The sequence below is a fragment of the Panthera tigris genome, chromosome B3 (genome assembly GCF_018350195.1).
Source record: "Panthera tigris isolate Pti1 chromosome B3, P.tigris_Pti1_mat1.1, whole genome shotgun sequence".
Taxonomy (NCBI): Eukaryota; Metazoa; Chordata; class Mammalia; order Carnivora; family Felidae; genus Panthera; species Panthera tigris.
Genome location: NC_056665.1, coordinates 70,633,251 through 70,652,696, shown reverse-complemented (window position 1 = coordinate 70,652,696; position 19,446 = coordinate 70,633,251). Strand labels below are relative to the sequence as shown.

The 19,446-nt window shown below is 33.7% G+C and overlaps 2 protein-coding genes across 6 annotated transcripts in view; both read left to right on the top strand.

The window, feature by feature from the left end:
- LOC102953916 (olfactory receptor 4K2-like) overlaps positions 1–19,446 on the top strand; it is a 163,152-nt gene that overhangs the window by 116,883 nt on the left and 26,823 nt on the right. The window contains exon 1 of one of the 5 annotated variants that reach the window (XM_042989301.1): positions 12,207–12,285. The exons of the other annotated variants lie outside the window; for them this stretch is intronic. The gene's annotated coding sequence lies outside the window, so the exon portion shown is untranslated. Of the gene's footprint in view, positions 1–12,206; positions 12,286–19,446 lie in introns of those variants that run through there. 5 annotated transcript variants of the gene reach the window in all.
- LOC102961982 (olfactory receptor 4N2) lies at positions 12,016–12,939 on the top strand. The gene has a single exon (XM_007091389.1). It carries the CDS (start codon positions 12,016–12,018, stop codon positions 12,937–12,939), a length of 924 nt encoding a protein of 307 aa, XP_007091451.1.

The following is a 19,446-nucleotide window of genomic DNA, read 5'->3' as shown; positions in this document are numbered from 1 at the left end:
CCCCACTGACACCTATACCAGTAATTTGCTCAGAAAAGGGGCAGTGGAGGAAGAAATAAAAATTATAGGGGATTTGAACATTTTTAGCAATTGGGTGTCTTGGGTGTCTATAGAGTTGAATCCTAAGGGAAACAAAAATATCTGAATTGTGGCTCAAACTCCTCCCAGCTCCAAGTATCACCAGGATAAAAGATCTTGGTGGCAGTTGGCAGATGTTGGAGGTAAAACTAATTTGAGCTGAATATAGTTTAATTAAAGATGATTCCAAGTCTTAGCTCAACTAGACCATTGAAAGAATATGAATGATCATATCCTCATTCTAACTTCTGGACAGAGGAAAAGGATTGAAATTTCTAAAGAACTAAGCAAAATAATATTAAATACTCTTCATCTTCCATTGAATTTTTACAGGAAGTTTTGGGACTACCATTTAAAAATTAGAGCTATGCCACGAAAATAGGGAAGAGTATGTCTAATAGAAAAATATTGACATATAAAACCACATGATGTAATTATCAGACAAAAACTTTAGAAAAAACTATTATAAGTATGTCAAATAAGTCATAAATGGATAACTAGATGAGGATTTTAGGCGAGAAATGTAAACTCTAAATATAAATGGACATGCTAGAACTGAAAAATTTGAAATTAAAAGAAATTCCTTAGATGAACTGAATGAACAGCATTGTGGACAATGTAGACAAAATGGCTAATGATTGTTAGGATAGGTTTTTAGAAACAACCCAAACTGAAGTACAGAAATAAAAGACTAAAAGTATTAATAGTGTTAATATACTATGGGGGCAATAACAAATAGTAAAATATATGTGTAATTGGGATTCCAGATGAGGAGAGAGAGAATGGGACAGGAAAAGAAGTAACTTCCAAGAATTCATATCCAAGAAACTTGGCAAAATCCAAGCAATATAAATACAAATAAGACCACAGTGTAACAGATGCTAACCAAATATGAAAAGAACATTTTAAAAGCAACAGAGGAAAAAAGACACTTCAGAGGAGTGACAAGAATGGTGGTTGACCTTTTATCAGAAACCATGGACACCATGTCAGTGAAATGGTATTTTTAAAGTTCTCAAAGAAAAACAGTTAAGCTAGAATTCCATATCTAATGAAAATAAACCTCAAAAAGAAAGGTGTAACAGGCATTTAATATTCATAAAAGCTGAGAGAGAATGTGTTGGCAGTAGACCCACACAGAAAGTCATACTAAAGGAAAATTCTTCATGTTAACAGGAAAACATGTCAGATGGAAACTGGAATTAATGAGGAGTAAAAAGATCTGGAAATGGTTAAAAAAAAAAAGGTGTATAAATATAGCAAGGAGTATTTTTACTTTGTATTATTTACTTTATAATTAACTGCTTTAAAATAATAAAGTACTATGGGGCTTATAACTTATTTAGAAGTAAAATATAACAATAGCACAGAGGACTTAAGGGAAGATAAAAGATTTATATATGTTTTTGTAAATTATTTATACTCTTCATGAAGTATCCTTGAATAATAATTTTAAGTGACTGGTAAGCTATAGATGAATATTGTAATCACTAGAGCATCCACATATTTAAAAATAATACAAAGAGATTTAATTAGATAACCTTTACAGGAAAGAAAATGGAATATAAAAAACATTCACTACAAAAGAAGGAAGGAAGGAAGTGCAAAGGAATGAAGAGGAATGGGGCAAACAGAAAACAAATACCAATGAACTCAAAGATCAACAATATTAAATATAAATGGACCAAACATGCCAGTTAAAAAATAGAGTTTCAGACTGTATAAAAGAGCAAGATTCAAGTATATACTGTTTGTAAGATATCAGTTCTTAAATATAAAGACCCAGATATATTTTAAGTATAAGGGTGGAGAATGATATGCCATATGTGATGTTTAATTTTATATATCAACTGGCTGTGGGGTCCCCAGATTAAATATTATTTCTGGTGTGTCTGTGAGAGTGTTAGTATGAGCTTAGTATTTGAATTGGTGGACTCAGTAAAGTAGATTGCCCTTCCCAGTGTGGGTGGGCATCATTTAATCTATTGAGGGCCTGAATAGAAAAAAAGGCAGAAGGAGGAATTTGCTTCTTATTTCTTTCTTCACTGATTGAGCTGGGATATTTCATTTCATCTCTTTTAGTCCTTGGACTGGAATTTATGCCATCAGCTCTCCAGGTTCTCAGGCCTTTGAACTTGGACTAAATGACACCTTTGGCTTTCCTGGGTCTTCATTTAGGAGAGGACAGATTGTAGGACTTCTCCAGTTCCATAGTCACATGAACCAATTCATTATAATAAACCTCTCTCTCTAATATGTGTCTATGTATCCTACTATTCTGTTTGTCTGGAAAACCCTAATACACCCTGCAAACCTTAATCACTTCATGGTATAGCTGTATTAATAACAAAGTAAACTTCAAGGACCCAGAGGTATTATTAGGTATTTATAAAAGAATTTCATAGCAATAAAAATGTCAATTCATCAAGACATAACAATCTTAATGTGATTCCTCTAGCAATAGAACTTAAAAATGTATGCACTAATACAGACATATATAAATAAATAAATGGAGAACCCAAAGGCATAGATTGAGATTTTAATAACTGTCTTTGAAAGTTGATAGAACATCTGATAAAAAATCAGTAGGGGTATAGAAGAGTTGAACGCTAGAGACAAACTTAACCTAGTTGCTGTTTATAGAGTATTGCACCCACCAATGAGGAATACACATTCTTTTCATGAGGCATTTGCCAAGTAGACCATATGCTGGCCTATAAAAAAACTCAGTATATTGCATACAAAATATATTCTCTGACCACACTGGAATTGAATTAGAAATAATAAAGAAAAAACTATGTACATTTCTGAATTAAGACACAGACACTTCTAAATAACCCAATGTGTACAAGAAGAAATTAGAGGATATTAGAAAATATTTTCCTTTTCATACTCTGGTTTTTTTAAAAGAGTTTGTGTAGAATCAGTATTATTTCTTCAATAAATGGTGGATTTCATTAGAGGAGACATCTGGGTCTGAAGTTTTCTTCATGGGAAGATTTTTAAGTACAAGCTGAATCTCTTAGAAACATAGCTATTCAGTCTATTCTCGAGTTAGCGTTAGTAGTTAGGCCTTTAGAATTTTGTGCATTGAACTGGTTATTAATTCCATTGGCATAAATTGCTCATAATGTTTCCTTAATATTTTTAATTTTTATCATATCTACAATGATTGTCCCTCTTTAATTCCTGATATTGATATTTTTGTAATTTCTTTTTTTTTTTTGACTATTCTGACTAAAGTTTTATCAATTTGGTTGTTCTTTATAAAGAACTAGCTTCTGGTTTTATTTATTTTTCTCTATTATTTTTCTCAATTTCTTATATTTCTTCTCATGTCTATGTTATTGCATTCCTTCTTCCTTGTTTGGATTTCATTTCCTTTTCTTTTTCTATAGGTGAAGATTAGACTATTGATTCAAACCCTTTGTTATAAACCTTTAAATATATTCGGTTGATTCTACACATTTCTAAGCACTGCTTTATCTATATTTTGCATACGTTTATATGTTGTGTTTTCATTTTCATTCAATTAAAAATACTTTCTAATGTCTAGTTTGACTTTCTTACTCATGGGTTATTTAGAGTATATTTTTTTCCTGAATATTTGGGAATGAGCCTGATACATTTCTAGTTTAGTTTCATTGTGGTCCAAGATTATATTTAATATGATTTCAGTTTAAAAATGTGTTGAAATTTGCTTTATATCCTAGAATAAAATCTGTTGGATTAAGACCTGCCATGTTGAATGCCATAATAAGTTCTGAATTTTATTTTGTTTAAAAATTTTTTTAACATTTATTTATTTTGTTGAGAAAGAGAGCGTGAGCAAGAGAGAGGCAGACACAGAGGGAGACATAGAATCAGAAACAGGCTCCAGACTCTGAGCTCTCAGCACAGATACTGATGGGGGGCTTGAACCCACGAACAGTGAGATCACGACCTGAGCTAAAGTCGGTGGCTTAACCAGCTGAGCCACCTAGGCACCCTACTGAGTTCTAAATTTTAAATTTAAGAGTATACTTTTGAAAAATGAACTTAGTCTGATCAATGTAGCTACAGGATACATATAAACAACATACTGAGAAGTTGTAAATTTCCTCCAGTCATTTAGATATATTTTTTACATACAGGGTAAAACAGCAGTCTCTTGGATATTTCCTGAATTTCCTTTTGCTCAATTGTAAACTTAATAAAATATAATCACTCTAAGCAATTACCTTGTTTTTCCAATCTTATCTCTTACTATATTTCTGCACATGCACAGTTTTGATTCTTTGATGCCTTTGCACATTCTGTCTTCTCCTTTTCCCACTTTCTGGTGAATATTTCAATCAAGACTCAGCCATAATGTTTCTTCCTTCTTGAAACATTTCTAATGCTCCACCTTGTGTTCACTCCTGTTTGCTTACTCTAAGTACAGTTATGTTATAAAACATCTCAAGATTATTTAAATGTTATGTATATTATTCACAATTTTCTGCCTGCCTTGAAGTTAATGTTTGTCTTATTAATTTTTGTATTTCATCTCTTGGCACAATGACTCACTCTGGTAGACTTTCAATAATGGTTGATAAGAGAATGAGTAATTGAATACATTATTTTTTTTTACTGCAAAAAGCAGAATTGGAAATTTTGAAATAGGAGATAATATAGAGTTTTATATAATGTGATTATGTTAATAACAATAATTTAAAACATGACTGTGGTAGAAAGGAATTGATGAGAAATATACACAATAGGAAAAAGGTCAGAGAATATATATAATATTTTGAAATGTATTTTCCACAATTTTCAACATGTATAAGCTTAAAAATTCTAGAACTTATATTATGCATGATATAGATTATATACTTACATTATATATATAATTTTACACATTATATAAATAACATATATATTATATAAATATATAATTTATATAATATATATATAATTTTAAAGACCTGTGAAGTACTGACTTGTATGCTGTTATTAAAATATATTTCAATAATTCCCTATTTTGGGATGTTTATCACATTTGTTTATTAATAGGGAGAAAAGAATATACAATCCATTTGCTTATTTATGCATAATGGTTTGGGGAAGATACAGAGAGAATAATAGCTATTTCCTACTCTGAATTGTGTGTTGGGGGGGGAATATAGATAGGGGACAAAGATGGGAAGGAATCGTCTCTGTGTATAATTTTTTCACTATCTTGGCATCCTGGCCTGTTTTCTATTCCTCAGCACACCAGATCTTTTCTTTTCTTCTCTTTTCTTTTTTCTTTTCTTTTCTCCTTTCCTTTCCTTTTTTTCTCTTTTCCTTCCTTCCTTCCTTCCTTCCTTCCTTCCTTCCTTCCTTCCTTCCTTCCTTCCTTCCTAAGTGTATTTATTTTGAGCGAGACAGCATGAGTGGGGGAAGGGCAGAGAAAGAGGGAATAAGAGAGAATCCCAAGTAGGCTCCACACCATCAAAGTGGAGCCCTATGTGAGGCTTGAACCCTCGAACCATGAGACCTGAGCAGAAATCAAGAGTCAGATGCTTACTTAACCCACTGAGCCACACAGGTGTTCCCAGATCTTTCTTTTTGGTGGCTTCTTTCTAGAATGGCTTCTTTTAGACATTCAGAACTCACTCTTTTGAAACTGCCTCAGAAAGACCTTCCCTGACCACCACTGCATCTAAAATAGCAGTCTTTTTCTCCAACACACTGTTATATCTTCATTATAACATTCATTACTATCTGATGTTTTCTTTTCTGCTTGTTTGTTTATTGTCTGTCTCCCTGCATTAGAATGTAAAATTCCAAAGAACAGAGTTGTTGTTGGTCTTGTCCGTACTGCATTGCTGACACTTAAAATACTACCTGGCTCATGGTAGACAGTAAGTGATTTTTGAATTTGGTGCAGAATCTAAGGGAGTGTCAAAAAACTCAGCAATAGAGATAAATAGTTCAGTATCTTAATATAAAAAAATGCCCCATTATAGGTGGAAAAACAGTCTGAGAAAAGTGGTGTTATTTTCCAAAGCCATTGAACATTTATAGATTAGAGCCAGGATTATGTCCTTAGCTTTTGCTTTCTGCCTGGCAATCTTTTCACTATAATGGGCTATTTTCATGTATATGATTGTTTTTAATGTTTATTTTTGAGAGAGAGAGAGAGCTAACTAACGCGGGCACAAGCTCGTGTGCACATGAGCAGGAGAGGGGCAGAGAGGGGCACACAGAATCCAAAGCAGGTTCAGGCTCTGAACTGTCAGCACAAAGCCCAAAGTAGGGCTCAAACTCAGGAACCATGAGATCAAGACCTGAGCTGAGGTGGGACACTTAACCAACTGAGCCACTCAGGTGCCCTGAAAAATATCACCTTTTTAAGTCTTTTGTGGCACGACTCTAACCTATTCCAAGATGGGGCTGTTACTATACAATTATATATATAATTATCTTTACATTTATGTCTACTTTATTTTCCTGTCCTATATTTTGATCATTCTAAATTTCTCTTTATCTCTTTCTCTTTTTTCCTTTTTCTACTTTTCACACTGTGTTTTTGAGCTGCAAATAGATTAGGACAAATACATATCTGATTATGAATTATATTTAGTTTACAAAGAGTGTATTCATTTTTTCAATTGTAAAGTTACTCATAAACTATTTCCCTTTAAAGCAAAACAATAAAAACAATCAGATATAAAAAAAGAAAATTAGGCTTCATTTAATTGCTCTGACCCTTAATTTTTTACTTTAATAATCTTCAATGGAAAAAAAAAGTTATTCATTTTTGTTTTTGCCGAGCAAAGTGAATAAACAACAAATACTGAGATCATGATATATCTTTTCACATCCTATTTGGAAAGTCATTTTCCCTTGAGGAAATGGTCTATCTTACACCAAACAGTTCTTTTCTCTAAGAAGAATTATGCCTTCAAAGTCTTCATGAGCATTAATATTCTCTCTGCTTATGTCTTCATCACAGCAATGTGTTAAATCTTACAAGCTCATTACTGACTTAGCCACATTGTTTGCTTTCAGGGTCAGATCATGGTGATGCTAGAGAATGAGTAAAGCACTTGCCTTGAGTGCAAAAACTAAGGAAGTAACCAAAAAACTTACCAACTTCATAATAAAGAATGTTTTAATTAATATTTTTAAAAAATCAAAATTAATTATAAAAATCCATCATGAACAAAATAAATACCAAACTTTAAAGACAGTATCAATAATAATGTCATGCTGGGCCATACTAGAATCTCATGGAAAGGGAAAAATCTGTAATTTTTATGTCTTTATTAAAAAATGTGATTATTCTGTTCATAATTTCACATTAACTTTTATTTTCAAAATACTGCACTAAAATATTATTTATCTTGATTATTAAAGTTTTTGGTACCCTGGTAAATTTTATGCCTAAGGCAAATACCTCACTTTCCTCACCCTCTCATCCTGGCCTTGCTTGCTTTCTTGATGTGTATGTATGTATGTGTGTATGTGTACATCATGTATATGTATACATATTAATCTTTCATTTACATTTTTTTGAATTCTAAAATAGAAATTGATTTTTCTTGATCTTTACTTTTGACCTAATAAGTACGCTTCCAAATAGGGTTTATTATCTCATTCACTGATAGGATTTTGGTTTTAAAATTCAGAATTTACCCAGTGTGGCATTATGTGATTCATTTAAAAATATTTATCTCTTACAAAGCTCTGGTATTTCCCCATGCCTGATTTAGTTGACATTCTAATAGCTCCCTCTGGAAATATTCAGCAGAGTTGTGGTAGTCTCAAGTATCCAAAGCACTTTCTCCATTGCATCACAAAGAGTTAAAGGAGGTTTCAAAAGCTGTGTTCCGTATGTGAGAACAAATATTTATGAACAGTAAGAATGGTCAGTTAATGTTTTTATCAGGAGAGGAAGGATGGGTACTCTGTGAGAATTACATAAAACCCTTGGAGACTCAAATTTCAGGAGCTGGGAGCAGTATTTGTATTTATAAGAAACAAGAAGGAAAGAACAACAGAGAAGGTATTACAGCTATTCTGCTCCATCTCCTGCCCTGGAATACAATGGAACAGAGGTCAGAGTTTCAGTAGGAATAGCAGAGGCAAAGGCCTAAATTCAGCAGAGTGGCATTTTCTACCGTCTCCTCTAATACATTTCCATATCTCTTGTAGCTTAGAATTTAATGATGGACAAAAACTTTCATTCTCTTGTCATAGTTAAGTGAAATTATCAGTGACTTTCAGCGAATTGACATTTGATGTTAAAACCAAGGAGCATATAAATGACTGATGTGTTTTATTTTCCTTATGAAGTACAGATGGAAGGAAGGGAGATACAGAAAGGCTAAAGTCTTCAGGGGAAAAACTTAACAGATTTTATGATTTTTCAGATTAGCGCAGATATCTTAACTTCCATACTCAACATATTTGAGAGTTTCTTCTATTGTCTGTGGTTCCATTATTCATCAACATAGGTTAACTGAGAGAAAGCTTGTAAAACTGAGAAAAGCTTGATCTACAAATGACTTACATGAAGGCTTTATTGCACTTCCACATTTCTTCTATTAATCAGATTTTTGCAGCTGTCACCCAGGGTTTACCCTGCAGCCATTGACAAAGGATCTCGTGGCAATATGTCCATTCAGTAGAGCTACCTCGTAACATCTACAGATTTGCAGGGTTAGCTTTGGTTTAAACACACTGGAATAAGTTAATTATTATTATTATTATCTCCTTTGATCCTTATATCCCTGTCAGACAGAAGGAGTCAACACATTATTCTATATGATAGATGAAAATTCAGCCTTCTGAAAGCTGGGTGACTTTCCTAGGGTAATACATTTAGTGAAATGCTGAGCCAACACTTACTCATTCTAAAAAGGTATTAGAATCATATAAAAGGACTTCAAACCAAGGATATTTCTACATTATTTATTATTTCCTAAAAAGCTAGGTAATTTAGAAGTATTTTAATTTAACCATCTCATTTCATTGATGAGAGAATTTTCTGGCTGAAGACCAACACATTTGTTTAGTGCTTTATACGTCCATCATTAGCATCAGTATTAAATTTTTGATCATGTTCTTCAGCTTGATCCACATTTTTAAGGATATGTAGAACTTATTAATTTATACTTAAATAATTTATAAGCTTCAATCAATATGCTGACAGACATTACACTCAAATTTTTGGAAACTTTGTTAAATATATTCATTTCATTAGAATGGTATTAATGAAATTTACTTTTCAAAAAGGTAAAGCATCTCATTTTATCAAGTTCACTTATATGCAGTAAAAGAATATATGAGGGAATGGGAAGTAATTAATGAGTGGTTCAGATTTAGTAAACTGTAAGGATACCATTCAAGAGAAAATGGTTAGTACTGAAAAGTGACTTACACATTTTATTTTGTTGACCAACTGTTTAGAATGGAAGATGGTGGGAAGCATATGTATTGCTTGTTTTGTTTGAAAGGAAACAATATGGTTTTTGTTTCATATTTAATATTAATTTTTACACTTGATCTTAGCCAAAAGGCCAAGAAGTGATTAATATTAATTTTTTAAAAGTTTATTTTGAAAGAGAGAGTACACATGAATGGAGGAGGGGCAGAGAGAGAGAGAGAAAGGAGAGAGATAATCCCAAGCAGACCCTGTGCTGTCAGTGCAGAGCCTGACATGGTTTGTAAGATGATGGCCTGAGCTGAAATCGAGGGTCAGATGCATAACCAACTGAGCCACCCGGGCACCCCTTGTTTTTAGATATAATGGCAAGAGAGGCATGGGATATAGTGGAGTGGCAGTGAACAAGAGGACAAGCAGAGAGAGTGAAAAAATTTCAGAGAGAAGAGAACACGAATACATGATAGGGAGAAAGAAGATAAAATGATACAGTGTTAGATTTATAGAAAGCCAGGTAAATAGGGAAAGAAAATTAGGAGAAAATGAGTTCAATAAATTAAAAGGGGAAAAGAAACCATAAACAAATTTACACAAATTAGGAAAATGAAGACTTGGTGATGAGTGAAAGGGGAGAGAAGGAGAATAGAGGGAACATTAGGAAGGAAGCATGAGTAAATGTTTCAAAGAGATGGGGAAGTAAGGCCCTTTGGTCTCTACACCTGGCTCCAGGGGCTGGTCTATCACTGTTGGCGCTCCAGGCCTGCACAGTTGGTTTCCACCTTAAAAATGAGGGCAGCCCTTCTCCCTTGCCTTCCTACTTCTATAATATATCATCATTGCCACAGTGAGAAGAACGTATGAATTAGCTGAAATGGCAAGGAAAATTGGAGATAGAGTGGTAAGGATTTAGATTTTTGATCCTTTTCCGACTAATTGGCTAAAATAGGACATTTTTATTCTGAAGAGGGCTGTAATTTGTAGATTTTGTCCAGAAATTTATTTTACCTAGAAAAATGCTCATCTCATAGTCTCTGCATCTATGCCAGCCACCATTTCAGAATCACAGGTACAGAAGGCACATATACGAAAATAGGTTATGGGATAAAAATGAATCACATATGTCAAGTAGTGTGTAATACCATCTGTTTAGGTAATAGTCGAAAAACAGAGGTGAAAGACAGGAAAGAGGTTGAGTAGAAGAGCCTATAACCCTTAATCACAAAGACCTTCAGAAATCCTCTGATGTCTTAGATATATCTTTAAACACACATCACGAAATAATACACTCTGAGTGAGTTTGTGGGATGCAAAAAATCTAAGGGTGGCTTTGACTTACATTCTTTGGTGTATTTTTATAGGAAAATTATGGAATGGATGTTGAGACAAATGGCTGCTGAAATGTTGAAAAGTTAAGAAGTGAGCAGAGAAGCTAATTTAGAGAGTCTACAAATTTTTTATTAAAATTATGTGTAGGTCCCACTTTCCGTGTGTGTGTGTGGTGTTTGTGTATATGTATATCATGTATATATACTGATCAATATACCGAAGTATGACTTTCATAAATTCCACCTGTGGTTGCAAGTAATACATGGAAACCTGTATATTATCCACTCTATTCAGCTCTGGAGATACTTAAAACAGATATTTTTAATGTTTTCTAAAATATGTACCCTAACAATGCACTGTATAGACATACTATTTTGTTTTTTGTTTTGTTTTGGGTTTTTTTTTTTGGCTTCTCTATTTCTCTCTTCTTTCCATCACTCTTCTGTCTTTCCTTTATAACTAATGACTCATTACCATTTTTTTTGGCACCCCATGTTCCACAGAACTTACTTAAAGCAACTATGCTATTTAGCATAAATAGCATAGGGGAGTACTGGCATATATTACATTATATTTTTCTGTAGATGAGCAATTTTCAATCTTAGATCATTTCATACCCATAACAAAACATTTTTTGAACATGTGCTTTAAGTATATGCAATTTATTTATACAGTACATATATGCCTTGATACTAATTTATATTATACATATTAAAAAGTAGCATTTGAAAAGAATAATATTAAAATACAATGACTAACTTAGAGAAAGAGAGAGGGGGAGAGAGTCAGGGAGAGAGAGAATCCCAAGCAGGTATCCCGCTGTCAGCATAGAGCCTGACACAGGGCTCCATCACAGTAACCATGAGATCAGGACCTGAGCCAAAATCAAGAGTCAAATGCTTAACCAACTAAACCACCCAGGTGCCCCAGGATGTCAGATTCTTAAAGTGGAGAACAGTTCTATAGAAGCACATGATTGAATGGGAATAAGAGTTGTGGTATAAGAACAGTATTTTTGTTTGTTAGTTTGCTTGCTTTAAATCTGGAGTTAATGAAAGGTTTGGAGTTTACCCAGGATACTGGAGAGGGCTGAGACCTGTTTTTAGCTAATGTGATATATATGTCAAATATTTTTAGTTGGACAGGAATGAGGGTCTAGATAGAAGAAACAGTAATAACAATGAACTCTGCTTCTTGATGTACTGCAGACAGAGGAGATGGAAAATGACAACAGCACAGTGGTGAAAGAATTCATCCTTCTTGGTCTCACCCAGTCTCGAGATATTCAGCTCCTGGTCTTTGTCCTAGTTTTAATTTTCTATCTCATCATCCTTCCTGGAAATTTCCTCATCATCCTCACCATCAGATCAGACCCTGGTCTCACAGCCCCCCTCTACTTCTTTCTGGGCAACTTGGCTTTCCTGGATGCATCCTACTCCTTCATTGTGGCTCCCAGGATGCTGGTGGACTTCCTCTCTGAGAAGAAGGTAATCTCCTACAGGGGCTGCATCATTCAGCTCTTTTTCTTGCACTTCCTTGGAGGAGGGGAAGGGTTACTCCTTGTTGTGATGGCCTTTGACCGCTATATCGCCATCTGTCGGCCTTTACACTATTCCACAGTCATGAACCCTAGAGCCTGCTGTGCCTTGCTGTTGGCCCTGTGGCTTGGAGGCTTTGTCCACTCCATTATCCAGGTGGCCCTCATCCTCCACTTGCCCTTCTGTGGCCCAAACCAACTGGATAACTTCTTCTGTGATGTGCCACAGGTCATCAAACTGGCCTGCACAGACACCTTCGTGGTGGAGCTTCTAATGGTCTTCAACAGTGGCCTGATGACCCTCCTGTGCTTCCTGGGGCTTCTGGCCTCCTATGCAGTCATCCTCTGTCGTGTACATGGATCTTCCTCTGAGGGGAAGAGCAAGGCCATATCCACATGCACCACCCATATCATCGTTATATTTCTTATGTTTGGGCCTGGCATCTTTATCTACACTCGTCCCTTCAGAGCCTTCCCAGCTGACAAGGTGGTTTCTCTCTTTCACACAGTGATCTTTCCTTTGCTGAATCCTGTGATTTATACCCTTCGCAACCAGGAAGTAAAAGCTTCCATGAGGAGGCTGTTTAATCAGCACATAGCCTAATTAAAGGAAAAAGAAAAGAAAATCAAGACCAGAGAATTTCCTCTCAAGTTAACTTATCCATTTTCAAATACTGCATTTATTGAGCATTTTCATTTTTGTTGGTACTATTTTAGGCACTAGGAGAAAGAGTTATTAATGAAACAAGTCAAGTCACTGTTCTCCTTAAGGTACAATCTAGTGGGAATAGACATTAAAGATAGAAACATGAACAGAATGGTTTCAGGAAGAGATACAGAAACTAAATAAAAAAGCAAAAGGATTGATAGATAATAGAAAGTGTGGAGTGAACATTATAAGTTCACTTTCTATCTTTAATCAAGGTGTTCTTCTGGATGTGACATTTTGGCTAATAACTAGATGAACTAAACAGTCAACTATGCAAACATCTGGAGGCAGAGCATTCTAGGCAGAGGGAACAGGTAGCACATAAACCTGAAGATTAGGTAATGAACTTGGTATATTTGAAGAATACAACAAAGTTCAAATTGAGGTATAATAAGTGAATGTGAAAATGATTAGAGTTGAAGGTAGTGTTCAACACACATGAGTCTATGAAGTGAATATAAAGAGGGTTTTTTTGGTAATTTTTTTGTAATTATAATAAGAAACCATTCTAAGGCTTTAAGCAGCAGAATGATTTCTCATATGCAGTTTTATAAATGTCTTAGGGCTGTAAACTCAAGATTCTGTGCAGATATCAAGAGTTGAAAAATTATCAAGAGGGATTATATTTTGAAAAAAATTAAACTGCCAACTTTTTTTTTCTAAATTAGATGAAGGCAAAAACAATTTAAAAAATTCTTGAGTTGACACACAATATTAAATTAGTTTTATGTGTACAACATAGTGATTCAATACATCTGTATATTATGCCATCCTCAATACAAGTGTAGCTACTGTCACCACACAACACTATTACAAACCATTGACTATATTCCCTATCCCGTACTTATTATTCCCTTGACTCTTCATTCCATAGCTGGAAACCTGTATCTCCCACTCCTTTTCACCCATTTTCTCCATCCTGCCACCGATCAGTTTGTTCTCTATATGTATAGGTCATTCTGTGTTTTGTTTCTTTGTTTATTCGTTTTAGTTTCCACATACAAGTGAAATCATATTGTATTTGTCCTTCTTTTTTCTTAAGTTTTTATTTAAATTCCAGTTAACATGCAGTGTAATATACAATACAGTGATTCAACACTTCCATATAACACCCGGTACTCATCACAGCAAGTGCGCTCCTTAATCCCCATCATCTATTTAACCCATCCCTCTAACCCAAATTTCCTTTTGGTAGCCATCAGTTTGTTCTCTATAATTAAGAGTCTGTTTCTTGATTTACCTCTCTCTCATTCTTCCCCCCTTTACTTGCTTGTTTTGTTTATTCCACATGAGTGAAATCATATGGTATCTGTCTCTCTGGCTTATTTACCCAAAGAATACAAAAATACTATATCAAAGGGATACATGCACCTGATGTTTATAGCGGCGTGATCAACAATAGTTAAATTATGGAAAGAGACCAAATGTCCATTGGCTGATGAATGGATGAAGAAGATGTGGTGTGTGTGTGTGTATACATACCTATACATACACACCACACAATGCAATATTACTCAACCATAAAAAAGAATTAAATCTTGCAATTTACAATGACCTGGATGGACCTAGAGTGTATTATGCTAAGTGAAATAAGTCTGTTTCACTTAAAATACACTCTAGGTCCATTTATGTTGTCACAAATGGCAAGATCTTATCCTTCTTTATGGCTACATTATATACACACACACTATATATTATATACATAGTATATGTTACACATACATACATTATGCAATATATATGTGCATATTATATATGCACATATATATGCATATACATATTTTATATATATATATATATATATATATATATATATATAATTGTGTGTGTGTACCACATCTTCTTTATACATTCATCTATCGAAGGGCACTTCGGTTGCTTCCATATCTTGGCTATTGTACATAATGCTGCAATAAACATAGGGGTTCACGTATCTTTTCAAATTAGAGTTTTCACTTTCTTTGGTTAAATACCTAGTAGTCAAATTACTGGGTCATATGGTAATTCTATTTTTAATTTTTGAAGGACCTCTGTAGTGTTTTCCATAGTAGCTATATCAATTTGCATTCCTACCAACAGTGCATGAGGGTTCTTACTTGGATTTCCTTGGTGATTGGTGTGATATTAAGCATCTCTTCATGTGTCTGTCATCCATCTGTCTTCTTTAGAAAAATGTCTATTTAAGTCCTCTCCCATTTTTAAAATTTGATTATTTGGGGTGTTTTTGGTGTTGAGTTGAATAAGTTCTTTATATATTTTGGATACTAATTCTTATCAGATATGTCATTTGCAAATACTTTCTTCCATTCAGTAAGTTGCTTTTTTGTTTTGCTGATGGTTTCCTTCACTGTGCTAAAACTTATTTGTTTATAATGGTTTAAATAGTTTATATTTGTTTCTCTGGCTTATGGAGACATAGCTGGAAAAACATTGCTACAGACAATGTGGAATAGATTACTGCCTATGTTCTCTCCTAGTAGTTTTATGGTTTCAAGTCTCATATGTAGATCTTTAATCCACTTGATTTTATTTTTGTTTATGGTGTAAAAAAAGTGGTCTAGTTTTATTTTTTTTTGCAAGTAGCAAATGCAAAATGCAAATATTGAAGAGACTTATCTTTTCTCCACTGTATACTCTTGGCCCCTTGTTGTCATAGATTAATTGATCATGTAAGTCCAGTTTTATTTATGAGCTCTGTATTCTGTTCTATTAATCTATTTGTCTCTTTTGTGGCACAACCACACTGTTTTGATAACCACTTTGTAGTATATTGTTTTGAAATCTGGGATTGTGATCCTTCCAGCTTTGTTCCTCTTTTTCAAGATTGCTTTGGCTATTTGGATTCTTAGGTAGGTTCATATAAATTTTAGTATTATTTGTTCTCATTCTATGAAAAATCATGTCGGTATTTTGATAGGGATTGCATGGCATGTGTAGATTGTATTGGATAGTATGGGCATGTTAACAACATTAATTCTTCCAATCCATAAGTATAGTATATCTTTCCATTTGTTTGTGTCATCTTCAAACTCTTTCATCAGTATTTTATAGTTTTCAGAGTATAGTTCTTTCCCCTCCTTGATTAAGTTTATTCCTAGGCATTTTATTCCTTTTGGTGAAAATGTAAATAGAATTATTTTCTTAATTTCTCTTTCTGTTACTTTGTTATTAGTGTATAGAAGCACAATGAATTTCTGTGTATTAATTTTTTATATGGCAGTTTTACTGAATTCATTTATTCTAGTACTTTTTTTGGTGGAGTCTTGAGGGCCTTCCATAGTGTATATAGTATGTATAGTATATGGTATCATGTCATCTGCCAATAGTTAAAGTTTAACTTCTTCCTTATAGATGCTTTTTTTTTCTCTGATTACTGTGGCTAGGACTTCCAGTACTACATTAAATAAAAGTGGTGATAATGTATATCCTTCTCTTGTCCCCGATTTTAGAGGAAAAGCTGTTTTTCACCATTGAGTATGATATTAGCTGTGGGTTTTTCATATATGGCCTTTATTATGTTGAGGTATCTTCCCTCTAAACTCATGATGCTGAGAGTTTTTATTGTGAATGGGTGTTGAATTTTGTTAAATATTTTTTGTATCTATTGAGATGATCATATGATTTTAATCCTTCCTTTTATTGATGTTATCATGTTGAGTCATTTGTGAATATTGAACCATCATTTCATTCCTGAAATAAATCCCACTTGACTGTGTTGAATGATACTTTTAATGTATTGTTGAATGTAGTTTGCTAATATTCTGTTGAGGGTTTTTGCAACTATGTTCAACAGAGATATCAGCTTGTAGTTTTCTTCTTTTGGTGTCTTTGTATAGTTTTGGTATCAGGGTAATGCTGGCCTTGCAGAATGTATTTAAAAGCTTTCCTTCCTATTTTTGGAACAGTTTGAGGAGAATGGGTACTAATTCTTTAAATATTTGGTAGAATTCACCTGTGTATCTATGTATATGTATATATATGTATATATGTGTGTGTATGTATATATATACATGTACACATACATATATATATTGATAGTTTTTTGATTACTGATTGAATTTTGTTACCATAACTGGCTAGTTCAGGTTTTCTATTTCTTCCTGATTCAGTTTTGGAAATTTATATGTATATATAAATTTATCCATTTCTTCTAGGTTGTTCAATTTGTTGGCATATAATTTTTCATAGTATTCTCTTAAAATCCTTTGTTATCTGTAGTGTCAGTTCTTTTACATTTATGACTTGTGTCCTCTTTTTTTCTTAATGAGTCTAGCCAAAAGTTTATCAATTTGTTTATCTTTTCAAAGAACCGGCTCTTGGGTTCATCTTTTCAATTGTTTTTTAGTCTTATGTCATTTACTTCTGCTCTGATCTGTATTATTTTCTTTCTTCTAGTGACTTTGGGCTTTTTTCTGGTTCCTTTAGGTGTAAGGTTAGATTGACTTTTTTTTTCCTTGAGGTAGGCCTGTACTGCTATATATTTCCCTCTTAGAACATCTTTTGCTGTGTCCCAAAGATTTTGTACCGTTGTGTTATCATTTTCACTTGTCTCGTGTATTTTTTAAATTTCTTTTTAAATTTTTTTTGTTGACCCATTGGCCATTTAGTAGCATGTGGTTTAGTTTCTATGCATTTGTGTTTTTTCCAGTTTTTTTTTTCTTGTTATGATTTCTACTTTCATACCATTGTGGTCAGAAAGGATGCATGGTATGATTTCCATCTTGTTGAATTTGTTGAGACTTGTTTTGCAGCCTAACATGTGATCTATTCTGGAGAATGTTTCATGTGCACTTGAAAGAATGTATACTCTTGTTTTGGGATGTTCTGTATATATCTGTTATGTCCATCTGGTTTAATGTGTCATTCAAAGGCACCATTTCTGTGCTGATTTTTTGCCTGGATTATTTATCCATTGATGTAAGGGGGTGAGGAATGTTAACGTTTCCTACTGTTATTGTAGTACCATCAATTTCTCTCATTATGCCCATTTACATTTGATTTATGTATTTAAGTGCTCCAATGTTGACTATGTAGATATTTGCAATTGTTATATCCTCTTGTTGGATTGATCCCTTTTATCATCACGTAATGCCCTTATTTGTCTCTTGTTCTAGTCTTTGTTTTAAAATATATTTTGTTAGATATAAGTATTGCTACCTTGGCTTTTTTTTTTCTTGCTTCCATTTGTATGGCAAATGTTTTTCTATCCCTTCACTTTCAGTCTGTATGTGTCTTTAGGTCTGAGGCAAGCCTCTTGTACGAAGAATATCAATGTCTTTTTTATTCATTCCACCACCCTATGTTTTTTGATTAGAGCATTTAGATCATTAACGTTAAATTATTGATATGTATGTAGTTATTGACATTTTGCTGTTTTCCACTTGTTTTTGTAGTTCTTTCTGTTTCTTTCTTTTTCTTTGTGATTGATGAGTTTCTGTAGTATTGTGTTTTGCTTTCTCTTTGTTTTGTATCTATTATAGTTTTTGGGTTTGTAGTTTCCATTAGGTTCATATATAATATCCTAAATATACAGTAGTCACTAAAGTTGATGGTTATTTAAGTTCAAACACATTCTAGAAATATCTCTTATTTTTACTCTCTCCTCCATGTTTTATGTGTAGACTGTCATATTTTACATCTTTTCATTCATAATTTTCTTATGGTTAATTATGGTCTTTTCCATTAAAAAAATTCCTTTTAACGCTTATCAGGTCAGTTTAGTGGTGATGAACTCCTTTAACTTTTGTTTGAGAAACTCTTTAAGTCTCTTTCAATTCTGAATAATCTTGCTGGTTAGAGTATTATAGGTTGTAGGTTTTTTCCTTGAAGCACTAGGAATGTACCATGCCACTCCTTCTTGCCTGTACAGTTTCTACTGAAAAATAAGCCGAGAGCTTTATGGGGTTTCTTTTGTGCCTTTTTTCTCTCTTGTTGCTTTAAAATTTTTCTCTTTAGCCTTTGACATTTTAATTATTATTATTATTTTTCAATATATGAAGTTTATTGTCAAATTGGTTTCCATACAACACCCAGTGCTCATCCCAAAAGGTGCCCTCCTCAATACCCATCACCCACCCTCCCCTCCCTCCCACCCCCCATCAACCCTCAGTTTGTTCTCAGTTTTTAAGAGTCTCTTATGCTTTGGCTCTCTCCCACTCTAACTTTTTTTTTTTTTTCCTTCCCCTCCCCCATGGGTTTCTGTTAAATTTCTCAGGATCCACATAAGAGTGAAAACATATGGCCCTTTGTAGCAACGTGGATGGAACTGGAGAGTGTGATGCTAAGTGAAATAAGCCATACAGAGAAAGACAGATACATTTTAATTATTATTATGTAATGGTGTGGACCTCCTTGGATTTATCTTGTTTGGGACTTTCTGGGATTCCTAAACCTGGATGTCTA